The sequence below is a fragment of the Phaseolus vulgaris genome, chromosome 9, assembly GCF_000499845.2.
Source record: "Phaseolus vulgaris cultivar G19833 chromosome 9, P. vulgaris v2.0, whole genome shotgun sequence".
NCBI classification, from domain to species: Eukaryota; Viridiplantae; Streptophyta; class Magnoliopsida; order Fabales; family Fabaceae; genus Phaseolus; species Phaseolus vulgaris.
The window spans coordinates 14,435,836-14,457,299 of NC_023751.2; the positions used below are offsets into that span (position 1 = coordinate 14,435,836).

Consider the following 21,464-nt stretch of genomic DNA (forward strand, 5'->3'; position numbering starts at 1 on the left):
AAATATTTGTTAAATAGGATGGGAGATTTTTAATAGATTTCAACTAAATATGTTTGAACTATCTGTTGTGCTTTCTGAGAACAAAACTGGAATGCTTAGAAACATGTAATTAATGGCATGGGGCTCTGTTCAATTCAATAAAAATATTGACAGTAGTTATTCGATAGAATCAGTGCTTACAGTAATTCAGCAGGAATTTATTGCAAAAATTATGGAAAGGCATTTTTACAAAAAACGAGGTTTAGCATAGGAAGACAAAAGGGAATGGTCCCAGCTAGGTATGTAGCACGATACGGTTCAGTGGATTGTAGAAAATTGATTTGTTCGAAGTGATTGTCAGTTCAAAAAGTAGTACTCTCTTTCTGCTTTCCTCCATCTATTTGTTTTCTATAATACTTTACTAAAAATATGTACTGCTATTATATTTTTTAATACATATTTTATTGTTAGATAAAACTTAATCAAAATTATAAAGTATCGTTTCTTCTACACATGTTCCCTTGATAAAGTCGAGAGAAACCCCTCACACGTCTGTTTTTGCTTCTTTGTTTTATCAATTTAATAAAAAATTATTTTAAAAATTCATATTAAAAAAATAATTGGTTGAATTTGACAGTATATTTTTTAATATGAATTTTTAAAATAATTATTGTAAAAATTAATAATTTTATCTAAACTCTCTTCACCTGTAGATAGACCTACAAGCATTGCATGCAGAGTCTTTCTCACAGGGCGATCAAACCTTGAAATTCAATAATTATATTTCTGAGAAAAAAATCATCAATCTTTTTCTACCTAAAGAATTTATATATTTTACTTAATTATAGAGAAAAATGAAATTAATCCTCTTTATTTTTAATTCGTGAGGCTTTTCTAATTAAAGTAGTTAATAGATTTATAAGGCAAAGTAATATATCTTTACCCAATCATATTTGTAATGATATTCAAATAATTGAAGAGGAATAAGGGTATGCGCAACATCATATTATTTATATTTTGTTTGGATTATCGAATGAATGAAGAAGTAGTAAAGAGTAAAAGAAAAAGAAAAGTGAAATTTTATCAATGTTTAGATTAGAAAAAATAGTAAAAAAAATAATAGTAATTTTACAAGAAAAAATATTATATTAACCTAATAATTGTGATGGTGTGATATTTACATATAATTTATTTTAATTAAAATTTGGTCATATGAAATAATATTTGTTATGATTAATTCGTTCCCTGAGTCAATGTTCCGTCAAAGATATACTTTATTTTATACTTAATCCAAAATTAAATTAACTAGAATTTGAGATTATAATTTGAGAAGTGGTTTCGATTAAGGTTAAGCTAAAAGGAACTAGACAACCTAGTTACTTCAATATAACATTTATCTAATGAAAATTAAACTGTTAGTTTAGATTTTGAAGATCTACATTAAAAACATAATAGTTATATTGATATTTTCTGTATTACATAAAAATGTTTAATTATTAATGAAATTATTTGTTAATATAATATATTAATACATCGTAGTATCATTGTCATGAATTCACAACGTTTACATAAGTGATGACTTAATATTTGAGTTCTTATAAATTATGTTAATTTTAGGATGATAAAAAAATAATAAATATTAAGAAATAAATTTTAAATAAATTTAAATTTTATAAAATCGATTCATAAAATCAAAATTTTCTATATAATAAAATATTTTTATCTTTAATCGATATGAAAACATATTTTTCTTATTCATGTTTGATCATATTTATTTATAAATAATTACGATTTAATAGAAGGTAACTTGATAAACCTAATCAAAATGGATAGATGTTAAATAATTTTGATACATATTACTAAGTAAACATTAAGTCTGATTCAATATTATAAAATTAATTTATAAGATAAATTTTATATTTAATATATTATTAAATATTTTTATTTTTATTAAATAATCATAAATAAATAGTGGTGATATATTTTTTAATTGTCTTTCAAAATATTTAAGATCAGATTCTTGCATAGGTTACCATTACCTCATCTCATGTGGGACAGCATATGAAACATGTTCACATTTTCTGCCAGCACTTTTGTGGGGGAACTCAAAGTCAAAAATAGTCTTTTACTTTTACCTATGCCCTTATTACACACCAACAAAATAATTAGAAAACAAAATAAAAATCAATTTTATAGATAAAAAATAATTAGTTATTATAAAAAATATTTTAGAAATTAAAAAAAATTCTGATTTTTAAATTAGTTTATATTATTGTTAAATAGTTTCTAAATTGGTATCTAATTAGCAACCAAGATTTTTCTATCAAATTTAAAATCTAAATAATAGTAGCTAATTAGATAATAATTTAGAAACTATTTAATAATAATAGAAATTAATTTAAAAATTACTTTTTTAGTTTTTAAAATAATTTATAATTTAGTTACTATTGTAACTAATTATATTTTATCTTAATTTTGATGATTTTGTTTTAGTTTTGTTTTAGTGAAGATCCCAATCAACACAAAAGAGTGTTACATCTTGAATGCAAAATCCTCTCCATTCTGTTATGAGGCATCAACATTTTCTAATATTCTTCATATTCAAGTGCACCTTCACTCTCTAATCACATTTTCTGACAACCTTCTGCTTCCTTTCAATTTGCCTATCATGTCTAAACCACTTTGGTATCCACATCAACTCCTCAAAATCATCATTCCCTTGCTTTTTTCCCCATGCAGCTAGGCCCATTCAATGAAAAAAAGAGAAAGCAACATGAAAGGAAAAGAAAAAGACTCTTCAAGTAATCCCACATATATAGTTTTGTTTCTCTTCTAAAGGCTAGCACTACCACTATGGCTCCTCTTTTTATGACTAACTAATGATTTTGGTTGTTAATAGGATATACTTAGGAATTGTGCCTTAATACATACCTTTGTACCATTATTTTGCTGCTTTTCTTCACTTTCTTTCTCCATAAAGATAACTTACTACACCTTTTTCAGACCCCTTTCATCATGTGGGATGAAAATGCATATTGTGAGGCCTCTTACTGATTTTCTTAAAATCACTTGCATTGAAGAAAAAAAAAAAACACTTTGAATATTCTCTTAAGTTATTAAAAGCATTTTATACCTTCATTGATCTTTCTTAAGATGTCTATAATAAGATAAAGATGATGTAACAAATGAGAGAACGTGTTTAGCAAATGAGTAAAGCCAATAAGTTAGAATATTCACTAACATGCATAAAAAATATTTTAACTTGTAATAATAACACGATAGAATGATTGTTTTAAAGAAAATATTTGTTAGATGGTATTTCGGCAACAAGATTAAAAATATTCCATTTATTTAAATTTAAACTAAAACATGAAATCTTAAATTGCGTCTTTTTATTTATAGATTCATCTCCTCCCAATTACTTTAAATAAAAGCTTTCATGTTAGGCATCACTATGCCACTTAAGATCTTAGCTAGGCTGACACCTCAAGTAACAACAATCATTTACCATCACATGAAAAAAATATTATTAAAAAAGAAAAAAGAAAGAAAATACAAAAATACGGGGGACTAGACCAAAACTCATATGTTAACAAAAAACGATACATAGGTAGACTATACCTATTCATAAAGAATTCTAAGAACAGACAAGGTGGAAGTCTATTATACCAGAGAAAAGATTCTCTATGAAAAAATCCCAAATTAGCCAACTTATCAGCACACGCATTTCCTTCACGAAAAATATGAGTAACCGTAAACCTAATTTTTCCATAGTAATTAAGACAAGCATTCCATCGATTACGAAACATCCAAGGAACATTTGTCATAGCAGTAAACACAACACAAACCAAAGCAGAATCACATTCCAGCCAGACATTAGTAAGCCCCATCTTTTGAGCTTCCTCCATAGCATGTATAACCCCATAAAACTCAGCAACCAGAGCAGTCTGAATTTCAAGAAACGCAGAAAAAGCTCCAATAAATTCCCCCATACTCCCACAAAAAATACCTCCACAAGTAGCAAGACCAGGATATCCCCTAGCAGCCCCATCAGTGTTAATTTTAACCCAGCCTGGTGAAGGAAACTCTCATCTAACAGGAAGAGGACGTAGAACTTTACCAGTACGAGTGTTAATACCAAAAAACTTTAGCACATTGAAATCAAACATATCATTCTTCATTGAAGGTTTAGACGAATTACCCACTAGACTAGTTAAGTCTAACCAAAATAGTCCTAGAAAACTCAATCTTATCCTGAAAATGAGCATAATTCCTCATACGTCATATCATCCAAATAAAAAAAGTTACCACAGTTAGCTTAATTAATTTAACCAACGAACTACCATCACTCTTAATAAAAGAAAGAAGATCATCCTTATTAGTGACTCTTTTTAATATTAAGTTTCAATTAAAGAAAACTTAGGAGAAAATATTTTTGAAATTAATTTTGATAGTCTTTAATTATCATATTTTTATTATTGGGCATGAAGAGAGTAGTATTAATACATTTACATTTTTTTCTTCATTATATTGGTCTCTTAATAAATAAGTGCAAATATAATACTTTTAAAACCTCAAAGAAATGTGTGTAACGTAAAATGTAGTGACAATACAATGCTTTAAAAACATATTATTTGAAAAAAAAAATTGCTGAAATGTCAATGTAATTTAATTTTTTTTATTGAGTTAATACATTAAATATGATAATATAGGTCCACTATTACAACCTATTTTTTTTAAAAAAACCATTTTTTTTAAATGACTTCTTTATTTTGTTCAGGAAATTTTAAAACCAGATTTTGTAAAAGAACTAAAATTTGATTAAAATCATTTTATTTTTCCCTACTTCTCATAAAATAATTTATTTTAAATTTAAATAAAAGAAAACAAGTAGTAAATGTACGGTTAAATAAAAAAACATAATTCCACTAAGATTATGTGAGAGAATAATAAAATTTATCTTTTGAACAATTTCTTACTAAAGGTGCAAGTCATACCCAACATCAAAGGACACAAGAACTTTATTTGAGAGGAATATATCTTAAACAAAAAATTAATAATATTAAAAAAATAAAACATAACTATAGCCTATTTTGGTAACTTTCAGTTTCACAAGCAAGATAATTATGTAAGTTAACAAAATTTATAAAAACCCAAATATCTTTTTAATTTAACTCATAACTTCATTTTTCTTCATTATATCATAATTTAATAAGCTTCACTACCTTGTTTTTTTAAGTAATTTTTGTATGATTATAAAGTAACGATTAAATTATTTTCTTAAATCTCCAAATATAGTAACTAGTTTTTTTAAGGGAGAATAATAACTAGGTTATTTATACAAAATCATTCATTTTTAATCTAAAAATAGCTCAGAATTGAAGAAAAAAATACACAGTTATATCTTAAAATTCTAAAACAACCCAAATTTAGAAAAAAAATTAATCACATTTTAAGAACATAGAGAGTATTAATTAAAGTTTATTGAAAAGTAAAAATTGTAAATAATTTTATTAGCTAAGAAACATGACTTAGAAAATCTTATATAATTTAAAAAAAATCAACAATGGAAATAATAAAAAAAGTGTATACTGTTTAAAAATTAAAAATGTGTTACGTTTATATCATGAACAATTTATTTGGTAATGTAAACTAATTAGGATGGTAATGCGAACTCTTTTGTCCCGCACATATTTGGCGTTTAACCTGTAAAATGTGGGTCGACTTGGTCCACTCTGCATAAGGAATGTGGATTCATTTTACTCATCCATCCCGCTTAAGAGATAGCCTGCAAACTTGTGGGTGTGTGTGAAAACATATTTTTTTTAAAAATTAAAATTTCATTAATTATAAAAAAAAATAGTTCTACCATTGAAAAATTAAAATTTCATTATGTTTCAATTCATTCAATTAAGATAAAAAAATATAAAGAATTGAAGTATGAGGTTGTTAGAAGACTTTATTAAAAATAATTAAAGTTTGTTTTGCATATATTTTCTCTCTATATGTAAGTAAATGTATCAAAATATATTATCAAAGTTTTTCTATAAAATATTTTATTGAAATCTCTTTTTTTTATTACGTGGAATGACCTAAACAAATCAATGAACTAGATTAGTCCCACACTTTTTGATAAGTCTTGTCCCCACATTGTGATTCCTAAAACTAAGTCTACATACATTTGATTGTTTGTTGTACTTATAATTGTTTGTTGTAGTTATAGAGACACAAGGGCATTAAGTTTGGTTCTTTAGTGTATTAATGGTTTTATTCCTTTTACTACGTAAAACTTATGATACCAATAATTAAAAACTATTTTATAATATTTTATTGAAAATTAAAATTACTTTAGATACTAATAATTTTTTAGTCCCACACTTTTTGATAAGTCTTGTCCCCACATTGTGATTCCTAAAACTAAGTCTACATACATTTGATTGTTTGTTGTACTTATAATTGTTTGTTGTAGTTATAGAGACACAAGGGCATTAAGTTTGGTTCTTTAGTGTATTAATGGTTTTATTCCTTTTACTACGTAAAACTTATGATACCAATAATTAAAAACTATTTTATAATATTTTATTGAAAATTAAAATTACTTTAGATACTAATAATTTTTTAATTTTTAAAATAACATTTAATTTAATAATTGACTAATTATTATTTTTAAATAGTTGTTATTGAATAATTTTTTCTTAACTATTCCATTAACTTAAATCGGTTGAATATAAATTTTAAAATATTAAATTCAAATTATACTAAATTGGTTAGGTTCAACATAAATCCGACCCAAAGAAGTAATGTTCAAATCTACTTTTGATTTTCAGAAAAAAAAACTCAATAATTATCTAATTAGAGTACATGACAAAGTAATTTTTTCATAGAAAGATATTCATTTTATCTTTAACATCTTAATTGTATAATTAATTATGTAAACTAAATAATCAATTAACCAAAATTTCATTTAATTCTTTAAAACCACAAAAACTATTATTCTTGCTGTGTCATTGATTGCGGACATAATACATGATATAATATAAAAATAAGTTATTTTTTTTATCAAATTAGATAATTTTAAAAATTATACATTTTCACTCTACTAAAACACTGTATACTTAATTTAATTTTATGTTTATGGGTGGAAAGACTTTGCATGCATCTCTCCTAATAAAAGATTAAATAAATGGGCCACATTAAAGTTTGTGTTCAGTAAAAGAAACAAAGAGAGAAATGACACAAAATATATGGTATTATCTTCATTTAACAGCATGTTAGTGGTAATAATGTGTGTCAACCCTCACATTTACCCTTCTTCTGTCTACTTAATGTCCGTTTTTTTCACCTTCTCTTAATTTATAATTAATTTTCTCAGGATCATGATGCACTTGAAACTCAGAAACTCAGTTCTGCAGAATCTGAGTTGTAAAAAATTAATAAGAACTGAAAAGCAACGGTAACATTTTAATTCAGAATTTTGGAAGTTCCTCAAGGGCCACTTTGGGGACATGGAAAAGTTAACGGCACCGCACCTTTAACTTGTATAAATAATAAATCAAAAGCAAACAGAAAAAAAAAAATGACAAAGATTGATGTTGTGTTGAACAGTGCAATTTCTCTACCTCAGTTTGTGTTCTGTTCTGTTCTCACACCATTTTCTCACTAGTGTCTCAAACTCTGGATTCTTCTCACCCACTCTCTTTCTTTCTTTCTCTAAAAAAAGTATTCTCTTTCTCTGTCTTGCTCCCATCATTCCATTGGCCCTTCTTTTCTCTTTTTCAACTTCCTACATTGACTAACTCTCCCTCTCAGTATTCCAACACTGTAGACCAAAGACTACCTTTCTATCTACCTTTCTTTCTCTCATTCTCTCAAGGTTGTATTTCATAAGCATTGAGGTTTGGAGGCAAAAATAGAGTTGCAAAGGAATGATGGCAGCTCCCAAGCCAGAGGAGATAAGCCACCCACCAATGGACCAACTTCAAGGCTTAGAGTACTGCATAGACTCAAACCCTTCATGGGGTATGGTCATTCTTCCTCAACTGCATTTTCAGCTTCATTCAAAGATTGAACTTTTTTTTGTGTGTGCCATGAGAGTGATGTGTGTGTTTTCAACTGTGAACAGTGGAGACAATAGTTTTGGGTTTCCAGCATTACATTTTGGCCTTAGGAACTGCAGTCATGATTCCTTCATTTCTTGTGCCTTTGATGGGTGGAACTGATGTAAGTCATTCCCAACTTGGACACCTTTTGCTTTGTTTCTTCATTCTTTTTAATATTATTATGTATGGTGAAGTCCTTTGATGTTGCCAAATCTCTACTGAGGAGGATCGGAGGAACTTTTTGTTTTGCCTTTACATTGTTTCTTTGTTTTATATATTTTGTTTTGGCATATCGTAATCATATGCTGAAATGAGCTGGTTGGGTCCCACAGAGAAGAAAATTGTTGATCCTGAAAGTGGTCTTAGTTTTAATTTGCATTGTCCTATATAGAGAATTGATATTGATATTTCAAACATTGATATAATGATTCAGGATGATAAAGTGAGGGTGGTGCAGACCCTGCTTTTTGTTGAAGGAATTAATACACTTCTGCAGACACTCTTTGGAACCCGGTTGCCAACTGTGATAGGAGGGTCTTATGCATTTATGGTCCCCATTATATCCATAATTCACGATTCCTCATTGACAAGGATAGAGGACCCACATTTGGTTTGTACATTTCTCTAATATTTGGTTACCACATTTCAATTATAAGTCAATTATACTGTAAGTTCTGCACAATACAATGTGAACAATTTTGCTTCTTCAAAGTTCCGTGTAAGGTAACATTTTCATTAGGCCAAAAACACTTGTAGCCTGTTGAATAGAATTTGAGTTTAATCATTGAAATTTATTTCAAGAGATTAAGCTCTGATTCCTTTTATTTGCCTGCAGAGATTTCTTAGCACCATGAGAGCAGTACAAGGGGCAATGATAGTGGCATCAAGCATACAAATTATTTTGGGTTTTAGTCAATTGTGGGCCATTTGTTCTAGGTAAGCTCTGATAAGTGAAATGCATATATATAGATATTCTTCCTATTAGGAAAAGCTCAAGTCTCACATTGATTATTTAACAGGTTTTTCAGCCCACTTGGAATGGTTCCAGTAATTGCATTAGTTGGTTTTGGGTTATTTGACCGAGGCTTCCCTGTGGTATAACAATAACCTACGTGCTAATGATACAATTTATCTGTGATCTAAGTTAAAAAAAATTATCCATCTCTCCTTGGATCTTACTTTACCATTGTTTTTGGAATTTTTTCAGGTTGGTCATTGCGTTGAAATTGGAATTCCCATGTTAATTCTGTTTGTAGCCTTCTCTCAGGTATCAATCAAATTCAAATTTATGTGAAGTAAGCTAATTAAATTAATGAATATTTCAAATATCTTAAGTGAGCATTTAATGCTTCACTCTGAAATGAAGTGCTTCTAACAGAAACATTCTGAATTTGAAATCTTACATGATAATTATGTGGTGAGGGCCACAGAAGGGTCTTTATTGTGCATGTCCAATGTTTGCTGATTTTTCTCTATCGTCAATACAATAATTTATGACAATGTTACATTACTTTTTCTGTTTACAGTACTTGAAAAATTTTCATACTAGACAGCTACCAATACTAGAGCGATTTGCTCTACTAATATCAACCACAGTGATATGGGCATATGCACATCTCTTAACAGCAAGTGGAGCATACAAGCACCGTCCTGATTTAACCCAACATAACTGCAGAACAGACCGGGCCAACCTCATTTCTTCTGCTCCATGGTTGGTACCAAAAACATCTCTCAAAATAGTTGAGTTTTTAATCATAATTTAGGTGCATGCTGCACTTTTGAGCTGTTGCCATTGACTCTTGAACATGTTGCCACAGGATAAAGATCCCATACCCTCTTGAGTGGGGTGCTCCAACATTTGATGCTGGTCATGCCTTTGGAATGATGGCTGCTGTTTTAGTCTCCTTAATTGAGGTCAATGCATAACTATTCAAAGAAAAGTACCAGCTACACTGTCTCTGACATTCTTCTTCTAACACATTATGTATTATTGGTTAACAATTATTCAGAGTTATAAAATCATGAGTGTAACGAGATAAAAAGTGAAACTCACAAGATTATGTATTATTCAATAAATTTCAACTAATAACAAAGAGTTTTTGAAAAATGTGTTACTATCATTTTTGTTACTAAAGATGGCCCTTATGGAAATTCAAAACTGTTGCAGTCAACTGGGGCATACAAAGCTGCAGCACGACTAGCAAGTGCAACACCACCTCCAGCTCATGTTCTGAGCCGTGGTATTGGTTGGCAAGGAATTGGAATATTGCTGAATGGCCTTTTTGGAACACTTACTGGGTCAACAGTTTCTGTGTAAGTGCCACTCTTCAATTTTTCATAGTTTTCAATTTTATGTGCCACGAATTGATTCTCATAGGAGATGATCATCCTTGACAGAGAGAATGTGGGGCTTCTAGGAAGCACTCGTGTTGGGAGTCGAAGGGTCATTCAAATCTCTGCTGGTTTTATGATATTCTTCTCAATGTTAGGTGAGTGGCAAATTATGGAGTATATTTATCCTATATTAACTTCCTTTCCGCAACTGTTGAGCAGCTTTCACTTTGCAGTGCACAATTAACATATTTCTTGTTCAGGAAAATTTGGAGCTTTATTTGCATCAATACCCTTCCCCATTTTTGCAGCTGTATACTGTGTTCTGTTTGGCCTTGTGGGTGAGTATCACCACTTCACCTATGGTTTAGTTTAAGCATTTATTTTCTTCCTCCCTCTCTCCTTTTATGACAATTTTCATTTTTGCAGCTTCTGTGGGGCTATCATTCTTGCAATTCACTAACATGAACTCAATGAGGAACCTCTTTATTACTGGTGTAGCCCTTTTCTTAGGCTTTTCTGTTCCTGAGTATTTCAGAGAGTACACTTCAAAGGCCCTTCATGGTCCTACTCATACAAGAGCTGGATGGGTGAGTTTCTTGTTTCATCTGTACAAACTCATGAAAAACCAACCAACTGTAACTGCCTTAATATGTGCATGTTTGGATAACCATTCTAAATGTTCTTTTAGAAGGTTATATATAACGGTTATCCAAACATGCACCAGGTCCAAATGCATTTTCATAGGAACTGCTACATCTATCATTTTGAGTTCTTAACGGGATCATTCATGCATGTCACTTGGCCTATGTCATAAAACTCCTTATAGAAGTGAAAAATTGTGCATGTTCTGCTACTAGAACATATCATACTAATGTAGAAAATGATACTTATTTTGTGTTTCCTTTGTTTTTTTTCAGTTTGATGATTTCCTTAATACTATATTCTTCTCATCACCAACTGTTGCATTGATTGTTGCTGTGTTCTTGGACAATACTCTTGATTACAAGGATAGTGCCAAAGATAGGGGAATGCCATGGTGGGCCAAGTTTAGAACATTTAATGGAGATAGCCGGAATGAAGAGTTTTATACCCTTCCTTTCAACCTCAACCGTTTTTTCCCTCCTAGGTAGGAATTTTCGATGTTAGAACAGGAAAAACATCATTTCCAGACAAGGTTGCATGTGGTTGGTGTGAGAGTGAAGAAGCATCAGTGATAACTGTGTATCATATTGCTGAATTTTTGATGGAGAAATTGATCATAGGCTTCAGAAGATCAAATCTAAGTGTTTTCACTATTCCTTGATCCAATTTCATGCAAACACTGACATAATTTCAGCTACAGTATTTGTTTTATCAAGACATGTCAGATCCAGTTAAGAATGCATGTTATGGTCTCTCTGTCGTGAAAGAGTTTTTATTTTATTTTTTTATATAGTTTATAAAAGTATATAATCATATATTATACATTGTGTTATTATTCCTTCCTCACTTTTTCGTTTAAAGAATTCCATTATTGTTTCATCTAAATCTAAAGTTTTGAAGAAATGGTGGTGTGGCTTAATGGACTGTTTAATCCAAATAACACTTTTGAGTTTTATGAAGCTTTGCTCTAAATTTAAAAATTGAATTTCTCCTATTTATTTTATATAAACCATTTTTTTAGACCTGACTTGATTAACAAAAAGTTATTAAAACTATTTTAAAGAATTACTCAAATTACCCCCACATTATCACTAATTACCCTAATTTAATGATGCCTCATGCAACCAATTAAACCCTCTTCACCTAACACTTAAACGTTGAAGAAGAAATAAATTAAACTTTTAGAGATTTACATAACTACACAGATTGTTTTTTCAATTTGTGAATAAACAAATTTCATCTTCAAAATACTTTAACCTTTTCCTACACACATAAATAGATTTCTATTTAAGTTTAGTAGAGAGTAGTATAAACATGTAAAATATTTTTTTATGTATATTAATAAATTCAAAAAATAATTAATAAAATAAATTTTAAATATATAAATTATTTTTTAAATTAAAATAAAAGGTATTATTAAATTTAATAAATAAAAATATATTTTAAGTAATAATATATTAAAATAGACTTCTTTTAAATCATTAAAATAATTTGATTTATTATTTTAATATTTTTTTATTATGTTGTAAGAAATGTAATCATAAATAAAATATTAATGTATATAATCCGTTATAGTTTTATGACTATATACCCAACTTTCATTTTCAATCTTATCGTATATGCGAAAAAAGTTTAACATAATTTTTTTCTTTTCTTTTAATTATTTTATTTCGTTTTTTTTTTGTATACTTTAATTTTATTTATTTGTGTATAAGAAAATCACAGTGTTTCTTACATTTGAAACAAAGAGCCTAGAGAAATCAGAATTTCTCCTCCTTCTCCTTTGATAAGCCAAATTTCCTCCTTACCATGTAAATTTCTTTATAGAAATTGATTTTTTATTTGGTCAAGATGGAAAATCATCTGTTAATTGATTTTGTAGAAAATACACAAAATCTTTTATTTGTTATTTTGCTTTGAATTTTTGTTAGGGATGACTCATTATCATCATCATAATAATAATAAACTTAATTCAATTTAGGATATGGATGTACCAGTGTGCTGAGGTTTTCATCTAGAATTAGGTTATGAGTTTATCAAGCACATAATTTTACATTAAAAAATGTGTATACTGACACATTTATTAGTCTATACTTAATTAGTTTTTAGTTAATAAATTATTTTGCTGTAGTTTTACATTGACATCAAATATTTTGTTTTGGTTAAACTTTTAATCAACCAAATTATTTTTTTAATCTATTTACAATAATTATTGTAATGATTGATGTACAATAAGTTTATAAAACGATACCTTAACGTACCGATACTTATAGAAATAAAATTGCACAGGACACGACACTATATAATCATATATATAATTTTCAAAGTGTTTGGAACTACAGAATGATTGTTATTCCATTTTCTTTAATCGATTATTATTATTGTTCACTTCCTGTTTCGCCTTTCTTCTTTTGGTCACCTGATTTCATAGGTTGAAATGATATCTGCAGAAGATACTCCAATACTCAAGTCAGTTAGGGCGTCAGCACTCAAATGTCAGAGTACTATAAATAATGACGTACCTGGTTCTTGGATTTTGGGCCGGATTATGAAGTTGGTTTCTGTTTAGGATCGTGTTAAACAACCCTTAATTATGGATTAACCATGCTGACTTTGTCAACTCATGACTCGTCATCATGGATCGGTCAATTACATGATCTTATTGTAGTTGAATGATCAAATTTCTGAGTGACTCATTTAAATCGATTCGGTCATCCAAGTATATATATTGTGTTGCAATTTTTCAAATGTTACCATTTTTTTTCGTTTAGAAATTCTGTCCTTGAAATTTAGTAACTTTGGAATATAAATTAATGTAACTCTAGTGTAGAATCACGGAAACATCCCTCACAAGTAATGTTTTATTTTACTTCTACTTGAATTTATTTTATGAAATGATAATTGTTTATAATGAGAAAGATCGAAATATTTTGAGCTGTTAATTAGGTGATTCTTCCCAACACTAATTTCAATACGAATAATTACATGGAAATGAAAAAATTTACTTACACAAGATTCTTAAACGCTTAAGTTTGATCTGTTCAGTTAAAAATATATTAAATGAGACATAAATAAATTTTATGAGAATATTTCATTGTTAGTTAAGTGTTTAAAAATATATTAAATGATTAGTTATTGGTCAATGTCGAACGTTAATTATTAACATAATCAAAATAATTATACAAATACAACAAATTAATGAAGATTCAATAATATTGATCAATTTCTAAAAATTTCATAAATAATTAATAACCTTTTAAAAATAATCGTCATCCAAATCATACATCCCATTACAGATCCTGATTCCGATTTGAACTAGGAATACAATGATAATTAAACATATACTTTTTGCGTTGAGAAATATGAAAAATTAAGGTATTTTGTTAAACATAAATGCTTTCTATGGAAAAAAAAATCAAACTTTAAATATTTTATTGAATATTTTAAAAAGGTTACTCTGATTAATCAATTAGTCTAAATTTGACTTGGATAATGTCATAGACTTTTAATGAGTCTAAATTGAATACTTTTTTACGTCGACCTTTTACAGTGAGATAACTCATCAACTATAACATGCCATTCTTTTTTAAACCAATAATTAATGAGAAACAAAAGGGTTATTTATCATAATATTGTAAAAAAAAAGAGAATTTACAAATATGTTAAAAAAATGATTGATTAAGATGATGTCTGAAACAGGACCAATGATATCATATATGAAACAATCATTCTAAGACGAATTCCGCCGACGTTAAAATGATAAAGCAAAAAACATGAAACTCAATTATGATTATTGATTTTTTCTCAAAAAAGAAAAGAAGGTAGCATTATGATTGTTCATTACCTTTTCTATTTATTAATAGTTTAATTTACATTTTAATTTTGATTTTTGTTAAGCATACCTAATGATTATGATTAACAGTGAGGTCTTCCTAATGTGCAAAGTTAGTCAAGGAAATTGGGAAAAGTCCAAAAAAAAAATAAATGGAAAAGAAAAGAAAAAGGAAGACAGAGGAAAGAAAGGAGAGCTGGAATCACATGGACTTGTCTTTCTCTTGCTGGGACCTCCATTGAAATTTTCTTCTCTCCCTTCTCTCCTATCATTCTCTCCTTCTTCATCTTCTTCTTCATCTTCTTCTCCTTCTTCTCCTTTTCTTAGATTAGATTCCTCTTCTTTCTTCTCTCTCCCCTCTGCCATGGCTGAGGATAAGGTACTTTTCCTCCCGGAAAAATGTGTTTTTTTTTTCTTTCTTTGTATTGTCTGGTTGGTGAGAAAACTGAGTGACCCAGAAATGGGAGAGTTGAAAATGTCTTTGTGATTTCTGTTGTGAAGAGGACGAGGGTGGAATTTTGGTCTGGGATGTGTGATTTGTGTTTCTGTTTTTTTTGTTTGCTTGCGCAGTTAACAAAGGGGAGGTTAGGGTTTGTTATTTTTGGGGGAATTCGGTTTTCTTTCTGAACATCTGGTCTTTGAACTTAATGAAGAAGACCCGCCAGGTTCATTTTGGCGTTGATCTATGGGTTTCTGTGAGGTTTCATTTTATATTTTTGGGGAGAGATTCTGAGATTTGCTTTTAGCTGATACTTGTATCGGTATCTGATCGTGCTTGTTATGATCTTGTGTTGGTGTTGGACTCTCAAGTGTCAACGATTTTGGTTTTCTGTTTGTGTGAACTTATGATCATTTGCCAGTTATTCACCAGATTTGTTTTTCTTTTGTTTATGATTCCGATCAAATATCTTTGCCTACACTTTTGTACTCTGCTGCTTGATGTTGGTTTTTTTTCAATTTGGTTTAGCAACGTAACACGTTGTGTTCCCTTAAGTTTTTGCTGTCAACATTTTCAATTGAAGTTTGTCCTCTGAACTTCGTGATGCTATAGTTCTTGGTTCCTTGTATTTACTTTGTTTTGCAGCTTACATCCTTAAGTTGCTTACCTGTTTTGTTTTACCCAATTTGCATAGTTTATGAAACTCACTTGAGTTATTCGACGGGCTGTTGAAATCTGATGTTTTAATTTTGTATCATGTTGACGATCTTAGTCTTTACTTTGTGATTTTTTTCATGTCTGCCAATTGGTTTCCAAATTTCAGCTTCCTTCTGAAACCAAACCATTTTGAAATATTTTGTGAAGAAAGGTTCAGATTCTAATACATTTTACAAATTGTTTTAAACATTACGATTTTAACAGGAGATGTCTAACGCTGTCATCAATGGCAATGATTCTCTCACTGGTCACATCATATCTACAACTATTGGAGGCAAAAATGGGGAACCTAAACAGGTATTATCTTTGTAAATTCCTGTTTGCTGATATTATCACTTGTTTAAAGTTTTGATTGGTTGTTAAAAGCAACTTTACGGCACTTATCCTCGATTGTGAGTTTAATGGCTTGTGCAATGATTCTTGCAGACTATTAGTTACATGGCAGAACGAGTTGTAGGAACTGGGTCATTTGGAATTGTTTTCCAGGTATGCTGTTCGGTTAATACTAGATCGTTACTCTTGCTATCTCCACCTATTTTTCCTCGTACTGATTTTTTTTTTTCTCTTAGGCAAAATGCTTGGAAACTGGGGAAGCAGTTGCAATTAAAAAGGTTTTACAAGACAGGCGATACAAGAATCGTGAACTACAGTTAATGCGTGTGATGGATCACCCAAATGTGATCACTCTGAAGCATTGCTTCTTTTCCACTACAAGTACCGATGAACTTTTTCTTAATTTGGTGATGGAATATGTTCCAGAGTCCATGTATAGAGTTTTGAAACACTATAGCAATGCTAATCAAAGAATGCCCATCATCTATGTGAAACTTTACATGTACCAGGTATGCTGCATACTTTCTGGCAATTCATAAATATATATATGATTTATTTGCTCGGTGTCTGATATTAAAAGTTTGTTAAATGCATGCAGATTTTCAGGGGCTTGGCTTATATCCACACTGTTCCCAAAGTTTGCCACAGAGATTTGAAGCCTCAAAATATACTGGTTTGTTGATATGCTGTTGTTGTGCCTGTGTGTGTATGGGGGTTATCTAATAAGAGCCTTTTGTACGTGATGGTGTGAGAAATAAATATGGAGTATCAGATCTTATCATGAATGGTTGAGATTTAAACACAAATCATGAGGTTTGGAAAAAAATAACATGACTATTTTATGTGGTCATGTGGCTTTAAAAGACTTTGAATTCTAACCATTCATTTATGGTTGTACGTCTCAAATTTGTTCTCTCTAATGTCACCTACAAAAATGGTTTTCTCACTGTGTAATATGGTGAGAGGAGTTAATTTTTGCTATACAATCATACATGGATTGTTAAGATTGTTTTAATTAGTTTTTATCTGAACCATTCATTTGATTTGTGGTTGGGGATTGGCTCCTCTCACTTGTACACGCCCTATATATATCAGTTCATTCTAGAATGTAGTAATTATTTATGGTTTAAATGTCATTATGTGTACATTCCAGGTGGATCCTCTTACTCACCAAGTGAAGTTATGTGATTTTGGAAGTGCAAAAGTTCTGGTATGTTGACCTCCTTATGTTGCTTTGATGTGCTTAATTTTTGTCCATTTTATCATGGCATTATCATCTTTTATATTGATGGGGTAATAACTCACTATCAACCAATAATCTATCAGTTGCCATAAAGTTTTGACAGTTTCGATGAAGAGGGTCTAATTTTTACGCTCTTATAGTCCCTTGTGTTCATGTCTTGGTCAGCTCAACAGCAAGCTTTGAAGCTTTGTTTTAAGATTTCTTTTATATTATATTGAACATTTTGGTTATTTTTCTTGGCATTTTGTGGAAACATCATATTTTAAATTTTTGGGAGGTTTTTGTTATGCTCTGTATGCTTTCAAGTATTGTATTATTAGTGAGAGCGTGTGACTGCTATTCATCATATGTTATCGTTTACTAACCCTCAATCTTATCTCATAAGGTCCAAGGTGAAGCTAATATATCATACATATGTTCACGATTCTATCGAGCACCAGAACTTATATTTGGTGCCACTGAGTATACAAGTTCAATCGATATCTGGTCAGCTGGCTGTGTCCTTGCCGAACTTCTTTTAGGCCAGGTCTGTGTTATTTATTTGTTTTCATTCATTTCTATTACTAAATATTATTATATAAATTTATCACAAAGTGATGTAAATGTTCTCTTGATTATCTGCTACCTGTGTGTTGTCTGAAACAATTTAAACTTTTGCAGCCATTATTCCCTGGTGAAAATGCTGTAGACCAGCTCGTACATATTATAAAGGTGCAATTGGTGTTAACATGTACTGTATATGTTTCATTAGTCATGTATTTTTCCTTTTCATCTTGAGTCACCTTTATAAAATTTTGTATTGTAGGTGCTTGGCACACCAACTCGAGAGGAAGTACGCTGTATGAATCCCAATTACAATGACTTTAGGTTTCCACAGATAAAAGCACACCCATGGCACAAGGTCTGTAATTTTCTCTCCTTTCATATTAGCATGGGAATATTCCTGGCATTCTAACTCATCGAAATTGTGTGTAGATATTCCACAAAAAGATGCCTCCAGAAGCTATTGATCTTGCATCCCGGCTTTTGCAATACTCTCCAAGTCTTAGGTGCACTGCGGTAAGTGAGACTGTCTTCTACCCCTTTTTATGTATTCTATGTTCTAATCAATTTAGTATTGCATTATGTACATCGGCCTATATTTCTCCTGAGTTTGATTAACTAACTGGTGAACGTTGTTATCTGGAAAAACTTGCATAGCAAATTGAGAAAAATATAATTTTGTTATGCAGCTTGAAGCATGTGCTCATCCTTTCTTTGATGAACTCCGAGAACCCAATGCTCGTCTGCCAAATGGTCGTCCATTGCCCCCTCTATTTAACTTCAAACAGGAAGTAAGTCCTTAAAATATCTTTCTTGGTCATATTTGTGCTCTGCTAGTGAATTTTTTGTACAGACAAATTCAAGACTAGGAATAAAATTGATAATATTAAAAAAAAGTTTGAAAAAATGTAGAAGCCTGATAAGGGTCTGTACTTCGACAGATGCTTTACATATATATGCACTGTGTTCCTTGTACATTCCTGATAAACATCCAAGCTACACATAACTGACGGGCAACTATATTTTTTATTCTCCCTGTTTACAGTTAACCGGAGCATCTCCTGAGCTTGTTAATAAGCTGATACCTGACCATGTGAAGCGGCAAATAGGGCTGCAATTTATTCATCTTGGAGGATCGTGATGATAAGCTTAAGGGGCATAGTGGGATACCATTATTTTTGTCTAAATACCGTGTTCTGTGGCCTGGCCAATGTAGTTTCAAGCTGAACCGGGACTGAGATTTTGGGAAGCTGGATGGCTGCAGTTGATCCGTCAGTATATGTATTACCTTTTGGTTCTCTATTGGTACCGGTGGATCTTTATCTCCCCAGGAAAATATAGCCTTGTTTATTGTCAAAGTCTACATGTCATATAGTAGGAGTATACTTGACCTGAAATGGTCATATCAGAACTTAGAATGCTTGAACTGTACGGGGAAAACTAAAGCCTTGGCTGGAAGGAGGGGAGGAGGGTCCAGAAGAGTTTTGATGGTGGGGTTGTTGGTTGGGCTTGCTTTGGTTTCCTCATGTTAATATGTGCCTCATTTTGCATTGTTGCACACCCAGTTCCTTTCCTTGTTAAATGTAATGTGCTATCTATCTGTTTCTTCAATGCCGTTTTCTAATGTTTCAAATTTCATTTTTATTTCATGAACTTGATTTCCTGAAACTTATAAGCACTTTTGGTAATAACAGTGCTCGTGATTTTTATGTTGACATATATATATGAAATGTTGCGAGCGACTTTGCTTGAACTTTTTCTTACAATTTTGAATTAAACTCGGTGTCATCTATAAAGTAACTGAATCCATCAGTTTTGTTCAGTTACTTCTTTTTATTAACTATAACTACTTGCAAAATAGGGTGTTAATCTTAACAAAGACATAGATGAGGAGGGATTCCTTGCAAACAAAATGTAAAATTCAGATAAAAAATGTCAGTGGATAGTGTTTTCTACAGAATGTTGGTGGCAGAAAGAGGCTGAAAGTTAGTGAGTTTTCTGTATTTGTCCATGTATGTAGTAGTTATTAAAATGCTTACTGAATTCATATTTTCCTGTATTAAATTCTAATGACTATAGATTTTAATGGATTTTCTCTTCTTTTATCATGTCAATTTTTTCCTACTTTAGTTTTTATGTCAGTGGTTTTAACTATACTGTATACGCGAATGTAAAGATTTATTTATGTGAATGTGTTTATGATGTGGATTTAATTTAATATTCAAGTTTCAAAATAAATATAATGTGGATTTGAAAGCCATAAATGTTGTTCAAACCTCTCTTTTGGTGATGTCATAGGCATAATCTATCAGGAGTAGTACGGTCAAATTTGGTAACTTTGACTCTCTTTTATAATTCATCAAACCTTACTTCAACTCTTCATCTCCACGTTTACAAAATGATTATAGAACTTTTTTTAAAAGTGTGAGCAACAAATTATGTAATATAGTTTTTTTATATTTTTTATTATAAATATATGGTTGTTAATATTTTTTTTTTAAGTCGATATTTTATGTTATATCTTGCTCTTAATTTTTATAATTTTATCTTATCATATTAGCATTCTTCAATGAGTTTTTTTTTTTTTTATAAAACCAGAGTATTAAATATGAGATATTTATTAACATGAAAATAAATTAGGAAAGAGGGGTATAGATAAAATTATTAAAATTTTATGATTGTTTTGATAAGGAAGAGATACGTTATCTATGTTAGATTTATCAAAAAATTATTTTCCTCCAAATTGGTACGAAATGGAAGATAAATGAGATTTATAAAAAAATATGTTTGGAAAAAATGGCTCAAGATCTTATTTTCATAAAATATAAGACATGATAAGAGAAAAACATATATACTCTAATATATGTAAAAAAAAAATTATGTAAAATTAATATAACTTAATTAGATAATAATAAAAAATAACGCACTCAAAGAAACATGTTAGTGAAATATATTAAATGACATTTGTGATATATACTCTAAAACACACGTCGATCGCTTACTTAAAGTTAAATATAACTTAATTAACTACTAATACAAATATATTAAATTACATTTGACGCATAATGATAAACTATATCCTCGTCAAGAATAATTCAGTACCATCTCAAGATCCCTTTCAACTATTATATTATAATTTTGAACGACTCATGAATAAAACACTTACTAACATGAATAACAATAATTTAACTATTATCAATCTCTTCAAAATTTATATATAGGAGATTCTTCGATAACAAAAAATTTCCGATTCTACTCTTATTTAATATATCTCATTTTATTAATACAATGAAATATTTTATC

General features: G+C 29.8%; 2 protein-coding genes across 2 annotated transcripts; both read left to right on the forward strand.

Annotated features, from left to right (window-relative positions):
- The first annotated feature begins 7,550 nt into the window (after positions 1-7,550).
- On the forward strand, positions 7,551-11,806 carry LOC137823101 (nucleobase-ascorbate transporter 2). The gene is made up of 13 exons (XM_068628223.1): positions 7,551-7,998; positions 8,102-8,199; positions 8,512-8,688; positions 8,914-9,014; positions 9,098-9,173; positions 9,286-9,345; positions 9,605-9,789; positions 9,896-9,992; positions 10,246-10,391; positions 10,476-10,567; positions 10,673-10,750; positions 10,839-10,999; positions 11,330-11,806. Exons 1-13 carry the CDS (start codon positions 7,905-7,907, stop codon positions 11,540-11,542), a joined length of 1,578 nt encoding a protein of 525 aa, XP_068484324.1. The 5' UTR covers positions 7,551-7,904; the 3' UTR covers positions 11,543-11,806.
- A 3,083-nt stretch (positions 11,807-14,889) lies between these two features.
- On the forward strand, positions 14,890-19,772 carry LOC137823102 (shaggy-related protein kinase eta-like). Its single transcript, XM_068628224.1, has 12 exons — positions 14,890-15,265; positions 16,247-16,339; positions 16,469-16,528; positions 16,612-16,884; positions 16,974-17,048; positions 17,529-17,585; positions 18,004-18,144; positions 18,279-18,329; positions 18,424-18,519; positions 18,594-18,677; positions 18,851-18,952; positions 19,207-19,772. The coding sequence occupies exons 1-12, from the start codon at positions 14,960-14,962 to the stop codon at positions 19,300-19,302; spliced, it is 1,434 nt and encodes a 477-aa protein (XP_068484325.1). The 5' UTR covers positions 14,890-14,959; the 3' UTR covers positions 19,303-19,772.
- Positions 19,773-21,464: the final 1,692 nt, after the last annotated feature.

Coding starts and splice junctions, on each gene's coding strand:
- LOC137823101 (XM_068628223.1), top strand. CDS start 7,905: ATGATGGCAGCTCCCAAGCCAGAGGAGATAAGCCACCCACCAATGGAC. Junction 7,999..8,101: donor AGACTCAAACCCTTCATGGG/GTATGGTCATTC, acceptor AACTGTGAACAG/TGGAGACAATAGTTTTGGGT. Junction 10,392..10,475: donor ACTGGGTCAACAGTTTCTGT/GTAAGTGCCACT, acceptor CATCCTTGACAG/AGAGAATGTGGGGCTTCTAG.
- LOC137823102 (XM_068628224.1), top strand. CDS start 14,960: ATGATTATGATTAACAGTGAGGTCTTCCTAATGTGCAAAGTTAGTCAA. Junction 18,330..18,423: donor AGCTCGTACATATTATAAAG/GTGCAATTGGTG, acceptor TTTGTATTGTAG/GTGCTTGGCACACCAACTCG. Junction 18,953..19,206: donor TATTTAACTTCAAACAGGAA/GTAAGTCCTTAA, acceptor CCCTGTTTACAG/TTAACCGGAGCATCTCCTGA.